The 8630-nt window shown below is 35.6% G+C and overlaps 1 protein-coding gene across 1 annotated transcript in view; it reads right to left on the bottom strand.

Moving 5' to 3' along the window:
- Nucleotides 1-5599: 5599 nt before the first annotated feature.
- Nucleotides 5600-8630, bottom strand: part of LOC122814192 (protein Hook homolog 1-like) — a 343345-nt gene continuing 340314 nt past the window's right edge. The window contains exons 9-10 of the mRNA XM_044086798.1: nucleotides 7181-7344; nucleotides 5600-5768 (exon numbers count right to left, since the gene is read on the bottom strand). Coding sequence (XP_043942733.1) covers nucleotides 5600-5768; nucleotides 7181-7344 — 333 coding nt within the window. The remainder of the gene's footprint in view (nucleotides 5769-7180; nucleotides 7345-8630) is intronic.

The raw sequence follows: 8630 nt of genomic DNA, 5'->3' as shown, positions 1-8630 counted from the left end.
ATTTACATACTGTGTCTTGTATCTAAATACCACTTTGGTTCATAAGGTGATGCTAGGCAGATGACTGATGGATATTGTGTAATCAACCTGCTGTAACTCCCACCTCTTGCTACCCATTTCCGGGAGGGAATGTGGGGTAAGACCAAGAATGTATTTGTGGTTACCTATTTATTCTCTCAGGTTACCTTTTAAGAAGGTGAGAGAGCCATTTTACTTAATGTGCAGGAGTCGTCTTTTCCAGAAAGAGGAAATCTTAAAGTGTGCTTTCAATCGCTCCAGCAGGTTTAGCTTATATCAAGGTGAAGGTTAAGGAAATTTTGTACCAATAATCAATCAAGCTCATCTCCCCCACTCAGACAAAGGAGTAAGGACTATCATAAATATATTCATAGCTGGGATGCCGGCGAGTACACAGGCACTATTCATATCTGTATTACTGATGCTCCACCCTCATGGATTATTGTTTCAGTGGCTGTATGGAGCTCCTCACCACACAGGAGTTTTGACAATTAAAATTATCAACTTGGCATACTTAAAATTAAAACACATTATTAAAAAACAGTTCTGATACTGAGGAATAATGAATATCCTGTCTGATCATTTCACTGTTTATTGATAACATCTTACATTCGCAAGCTTCACTTCAACTTTCAAATGTAATAAAACAGAAGCTTACTTTCTTATTACTTTCATCCTTTTGAGTTCAAGCTAAGCTCGTCGCTTGAACTAGATTTAATAAGAAAGGCAGGCTCACCTTTTGCTAGGGTAATTTTTGAATGCTATCTACAAACTTTATTCTGTTGGATGAATATATTACTATGAATATTATTTTTCTGTTTAGGATCCAGATCATCAAGAAAAAAACAAGCTTACAAAAATCAGCTGAGCTGTAACCAGGCTCCAAAGTAATTCCTGCAGAGGAGTAATACAACTACTAATGAAACGTAGCAGACAAACATCCTGGCCGTAGAATTCTGTGCTTGCTGCAGATCAGTCAAAATGCCTTCCACATGTGCATGATAAAAATGTAAAGCAGTATTGGTGACAAAACATGTAACACACACCTTTGGTGCCTAAATATCAAAAGGTTGTGGATTCTATTTCCACCCCAGATAAACAGAATAAATTGCCATTAATGACACTGTAGCATTAGGGTGTGCTGCACTCCTGAGTGCGCCATCCTTTGAGATGGTACAGAGGTTCAATCTGTTCGAGTTAGTGTCAGTTTATGTATATGTAAAGGATTCTATGGCACTTATCAAAATGAGTAGGGGAATTTCTACTGGTGCCTTGGGCAAATTCCCCCCAATAAGTACAAACCCTACCTCTAGTCTCCCCTGCAAAGAGGGTACTAGCCTAGTAAGAGACTACGCCAGTCAACAATGATAAATAAATCAATAAATATAATTATGGTAGCTGACATGAAAAACACAACTGCATGACTCACCAACTCAATGTCTGACAATAGTACGAGATATACAGTCTCGACAATGTTCTTAAGGTGATAATAAAGGATCCTACCAAAAGCTTTCAACTGGTCCTTGAGTGAAAGAAAACTGTCAAGGATCATGTCCAAAAGTAACACATTCCACTGTAGTTTCCACTCCAGAAAATGCAACACAAGAACAAGGTCAGCAGCACTGCCTCAATCTTCACTATGTTAAGATATCTAATGTGCTATGAAGGATCCATCAAACATCCTCCTGAAAAGAGGTATACAGTTAAATATCATCAGTATAACAATAATGAGTACCTCTACCCTGAACTATGTCTGCTAGTGGAAGCATATATACTGTAAAAAGGATAAACATGACAGGTCACAATGAATATTTAATTTTTTATGGGAAACTAGTTATAACGCACTCATACTTCATTAACATAGATTATAAATGTTCCATTTAATCTGTGTGCTCTGCTCCGCTTTTGGTCAACTTGGAAGTTGGTGTTCTGGTTTGTGAAAGAATATTAATGTGGGCCACATCACTGTACTTCAAACTCATCTCTTTAGGTTTTAAATTTAGAATCTAAAATCACTATCTAAACAGATTTACAAACCATATAAAATACTTTTACATCTTCTTATTTAGACTTCTGACTTCTCCTGTACAAACTCGGACATATTTATTAACTAAATGTATGAGAAGTCATCTACTCAGAATGCACTGGATTTAGCAGTATTACCGCTTGTAGAAATGACAAGAATTGTTCTTCCTTAGCATTCTATGAGGACCTTTATAAAATGCTGTTACACAATACTTGATGACAAGGGATGTTTGTAACTGTGGGCTAATTGCACTGGGTTCTAGCTTGAAAGGTAAAGAAGGAAAACCATGTAACAAGGCATCCTAAAAAAAATATGAAATCATCTATGCAAAGAAACACAAAAAAAACATAACAGAAACTAAAGCAAACAAAAAACCTTAAAGAGTGAAAATTCTGCTTCTTTAAGCGATCATACGTTTCACCCACTAGAACATTCTAACTCTGAGCTGACTACCCCCTGAGAAAGACAACAGAAGCCTTTACTTTTTCACATAAAAGTGCAGTGCATCTTGCCAGAGATAGTGGTGTGCACATGATGAAAAGTCATGATTTGCACATTGACAGGATATCATTTCTTTCACTCTATGGGTTTGAATATTTGTACAGTAGCCCTGATACTGAAAAAGCATTACTCTCTCACAGACACAAACTGGATCTGTTAATAGTTACACAACATATATTGTCAGATTATACGTATTGTCCTGAATTTAAAAATGTAAATAGTTGTGCATTCCATAAGATATGCAGTACTGTGTTTTTAAATATGTACTTACTTATGGTTGCCATATTTACTGCTTCCTCCCCAAAATAAATTACATCATAGAACAGTACTACCAGAGCATTCTGCAGCTTGTTTTAAAAAGAAAAATAGGCTAGAAATACCTCTAACCTCTGTAAAGTGTACTAAATAAAAGTAACAGCTGTCCTTTTACCTTCTTGCTGTCTGGCACTATTACTGAGACTTGGGAAAACAGTTTGTCAGGGATTATTATTTGGACTAAGGGAATCTGACAGAAGAAGCAAAATCAAGACGTTTAAATAATAGTCTTGCTGGACTTTGTTTATATCCTAAGGCTTCAGTCACACTTAAGTAAATAATTAAAAATTACATTTAGTCAAAGGTCTGGCCATATGAAACATTTTACTTTTCCTTTTTTGTGCACTCAGCACCGTTCTGAGTGCTACAGCAAATCTTTTATAAGTAACTGAAGGAAATAATCACAACACTGATGTGACTGCTGTTATCCACCCTTTTAAAGACAGCTTTTAGCCACCAGCTATCAAAATAATGCTCAATGGCCTATTAAATATTGATCAGTAAATAAGATTTTGGTATCAGATTAGTTGTCTGACAGCAGGGCCCCATGAATATAAGTAAGCGGTACTGTCACTGGACAGGTATCACTATTATCTCCTGGCAAATACTGCGTGTGTGTATGTGTAAGAAACAGCTGGGTTAAGTCTCAGTCACTGTTGATGACTTGTCACTACAAGGCACTGAGGTGGGTGAAATCCTGGAGAGTCAATGACTGTAACAGTGTTTTGCAGCTGACATACACAGCATATCTGGATGCAACAGGTGCTGCTAGCAATCCAAGGCAGTCAGTGTGTGTGCATTTATTATTAATCTATCGATATAGTACACACAGACGCACACGCATATACACATACAGATATTTCTGTCTCTTTCTCTCTCTCATATATATATATATATATATATATATATATATATATATATATATATATATATATATCACACACACACACACACACACACACACATATATATATATGTTGCACACACACACACACACACACACACACACACACACACTTGTGTATTTATATATATATATATATATATATATATATATATATATATATATACACACACACACACACATACACACACATACACGCATATACATACACAGTCACACAAACATATATATATATATATATATATATATATATATATAAAATAAGTGTGACTACCACAACAAAGATCTTAAAACAACGCTTTAATAAAATAAATAAAACATATGCGCACTTTTGGGTTATTTATACCCTTCTTCAGATCTACTAATGAATGATAAAAACCTCAACTTAAAGTCCTTGTTGGATGATGAAACAGAAGTTCCGTTTCGCGCCAGTCTGTAGTGGCTGTTTTTAATTTCATTCATAGATGCTGTGACCAGTTATCACACATGGACTGAACAAAAAAGCTTGGCAACTGGTTGACATGGCCAATAATATAATTTATTCCAGAAGTTGCCAGTCAGTGCTGGGCTTCTCCTATTAGTTTAAACACTTCCATTGGGAGCCAAGGGTACTTTGTTCATTTAGTCTTCCAATCAAATCTATATGGCTGTGTATTCCAGCCAAGCAGAGACCATGAACCACTATGAACAACAGTAGACCAGTCATACTGTAATTGACATTTCTCATTAGTTGGTTTCACATCAATAATAATTACCTCCTATTGGTTTAATATAATTTTCACAACTAATGAAATTATATGAAACCTCAATTTAAAGTTCTTGTCGGCCAACGAAATGAGAGTTCTGTTTCACGCCAGTCTATAGTAGTAGTTTTTCCATTTCATTCATAGATGTAGTAAACCAACCATCATGATTGGGAGCCAATAGCTTCGTTCATTCAGTCTTCCAAACAAATCTATATGTTTGCAAATTCTCGCCAAAGACCATAAATCGCTATGACCAACAGTAGAATATTCACATTGTGATCACATATCTCATTACTTTGTTTGACACCGATAATTATTACCTCTCATCGGCGTCAAACAAATCAATGAGAGATGACAATCACAATGTGATAGTCTACTGTTGGTCATAGTGATTCATGGTCTTTGAAGTGTTATTTAATGATCTCTACTGTGGTAGTAGTAACGTTTTTTTTTTTTTTTAATATTATTATTCGTTTTCATATTTTCTAGAGTGCTACTTTTTGAGGGTCGCAGCTCTAGCTTTCGTTTTGTGATGTATAGCTATCTATCTATATATATAAATACAAAGAAAGTTAACACTTTTATTTTCAGTCTGTCTTGATGTTTAGTTCCATTTTAAAAATGAGAGACTTATTCACAGTTACCAAGTTTGACCTTTCACACTAGAGGTGGGTAACAGAGATAACCAAATATGGGAATCCCAATTTTGCACACATGGCTGAAAAATGTTCCTGTCAACAGTGTTATCTGCAAAAGGGGAGGAAATCTCCTTGTTACCAATGTATAGCAACCCCAAAATTGATTATAATAAACAGGAGGTGCAAGAGGGCACAACCCTCCTTCATATGGACTTCTGGGGGACTTGCACATCTCAAAAATACATGTCAAGGTTGTTCAAGTCCCATTTCAAACATTAATTTTTCTCATTTTAAAATTAAACTTTCTAAAGAATATCTCACCAACTTCTTCAGACACAAGTAAAGTTAAGTTAACATGTTCTGTTAGCTACTGCAGATCTAACCATTTACATACTAGCTCAATGGCTGTATAACTTCACAGAGTGAGTTTTGGGCCTACTGTTAGAAGTAACTAATTTGTATGGTTACTGTTGTCATACCGAAGAACATCCAGTTCATCCTTCAAAGCCCTTGCCTGCTCTGCTAGGCCAGTAAGGTCATCATTCCTGTGCTGCAGTTCTATCACCTGTTTCTCCAGCTCCTCACAGTGGTTACGATAATCCTCCTTTGCAGCTTCAAGTCTTTCAGCAGAAAAAAAAAAAAATCAGGTCTAAATTACAGATCACTGAGGGCTCCACATTCTTATACAATCATAATCATGTCAAAGACAGGTAACTGTATTCTTCAAAATACTAACTAATAAAACTGACCTGTCATAAAAACAAGCACCACCCCTGAAGTGCATTATTTTAAACCAGTAATGCCAATTTTACTGCTTATTTCTATGTGTTGATGGTCAAAGTGTCAAAATAATACAAAATGCAATAGAATTAGATCACAATACTGACAACTGTAAAAAATATTTTATTGCAAAACTATTAAGTTTGAATACATAACTTCAGTTCTTTTTATTACAGAAGAGCTTAAGTTATTTTTAAATCATAACAATTATATTCCACATTATTTACACAATATATTTTAAAAGACTTATCTCAATGTAATTCGTATTTTAACAATGATCTATAGAATTCTACTAGTTCCTATTTGCATAATTTGTGAAGGGCAAATGATTTGCAGTGCAATTTTACTTTAAATTTGTTTAAAAAGTAAGCAATACAATCAAACACAGTTTTCAACCTCCCAACACCAAAATAATGAACAGTATCTATCATAATGTGGAACAATTACTAACAACTTCTCCTAGGAAATGTGTTACTTTATACATACACTGAATATTAGTTAAAAAAATCTTAACAATGAATGCACGACAGACCTCTAATGCAGAACAGTTGGGAACATGGTATTTTTAAGACTCATGAGTTAAGTACTAGGCTTGCTACCCTTGTGAACCATTTTAAACCTAGCTAATTTCCCTTTTTATGCTCAAATTAACCTATCCCATTTGGTTAGAGATTGGCCTTAATCATCCCAAGGTCAGTAATTATATATTACCCTAATGAAAGCAACTAGGATGGATCATAACATGGACAATTTGAGGGGACCCATGCATGGGGTAAAGCATTTAGGAGCTGCCTCTGTCAATTACTAGTACAGGGTACAGTTCTGGTGTAAATTTTCTGTTTCCCATCCATTGATACAAGTTGCTTTTGAATATGGACAGGGAAGAATTTTGTTTTATGTGGATGCAGAGGCTGTTCCAGTGCAGTGGTATCCTCTGTGAGATACACCACTTCCTCGAAACTGTTCCGTTGCAGTAGAGGTTTACATCCCTATACAGAGTATTTCTGATGCCATTTGACTTGCTGTTGTGCAATAAAATCCATCAGAATCGGGTTGGAGGATGCCATGTATGGCAGACACAGGTCATCTCTTAGCAGTCTGTAGAATACATTGTATAGTGACAGGGCTTTCAGTTGGTCCATATAGGACATGTAGTTTAGGCCTTGTATTCTTTTGGTAAGGTATTTTTGTGGAAACATTCCTCATAATGAGGTATACTTAAGAGGTATGCAGTTAAAGGCTAATCTCATACCTGAAGTTTTCTTCTTGCATCTTTTCAATCCGCAACTGTAAATGAGAGTACTTCTTCCCCACTACAGAGTTTGGATCATCAAATGAATCAAATTCATTTAGTCTTGCAGTCAAGACATCAAATTCCATTAATAAGTTGCTCCTTTCCTCTTGAAGGGATGTCACCTATAAACAGGAATTACATGTAGGCTCACAAATAAAACTCTTTTCATTAAGAATGTTTAAAAATTATCTAACCCTATGTTACAGCATACCCAGAGCGTGATGCAGGCAGAACAAAAACAGCTTCTATGATATTATACAATACAAATCATGATTTCCAGCACCTACCTGTTGCACTAAATTATTTGTAATAACTAATAAATACCATGCACAAACAAAATATGTTCTGTAGGTCAATACATAATTTTCATCAAATTGCTATAAAGGGTTATCTTACATAAGTAAGTCATATTAACCACATGCAATGTCAGTTCAGAAAGGTAAGATGTTACAGAACAATTCACTTCTAAAACAATTGGAGTTTTATCAGTACCTGTGCTCCCTGCTAGGCATGCCCAACCTTTCAGCTTTAATCAGTTTTTAAAAATGTTTTCAGCTTAAAAATGACAACGGTAATGCTCAGACTGATCTGATGAATCCTCATGAATTGATTAAATTTAACAATCAAAATGTAAGGCTCATTTCCTTACCTTAAATCTTTATCCATTTAAGAAGTAATCTGACACAGTGAACTAACTGAACATGGCACTGAGATGCAGTGACATTTGCATATCAGTCCTCAACATTTTATCAATATACTTTGTGAAAATGATATAGAAAGTTTCCCATAGCCCCCAAACACACACAGCATATACATTTGTGATTAGACTGCGTACATACTGAAACACTCTTGCAACTACTCAGCATTGTACATGTACTGCAGAGTCCCTTGTATACAGTTTATGAATCAGTGTGTGTGTGCTCACTGATATGTGTGTGTATGCATGCACAGCATGTGTGTGTATGTAAATACATTACTTACATATATATATATATATATATATATATATATATATATATATATATATATATACACACACACACATATATATATATATATATGGATCTAGGATGTTTGCTCGAATGAGCAAACGTTCGAATCCATAACAACCGAACACACTTTAATGAAAGCGCTTTTATCGAAAAAGCACTTTCATTAAAGCACGTTACAAAAAAACCCCACTACATTAATATTTTAGTAAGGGGGCTTTGCCCTCTCCTGCACCCCCCATGTGGGGGCCTTGCCACCCACCCCCCTACTTTAATATTCTCCCTCCGAGACCGCACTACAGTGGGGAAAAGGGAAATTTCCCTTACCTGCACCATAGTACAGCCTCGGCAACTGGCATACCTACGCAATAGTGCTTCTTTGATGAAAGGCACTTTCACGTAAGTATGCCCGGCCATTT

Source organism: Protopterus annectens, chromosome 10.part0 (assembly GCF_019279795.1).
Source record: "Protopterus annectens isolate FY-2018-M chromosome 10.part0, PAN1.0, whole genome shotgun sequence".
Lineage (NCBI taxonomy): Eukaryota > Metazoa > Chordata > Ceratodontiformes > Protopteridae > Protopterus > Protopterus annectens.
The sequence above is the reverse complement of the archived record's forward strand: the minus strand, read 5'-3'. Positions and strand labels throughout refer to the sequence as shown.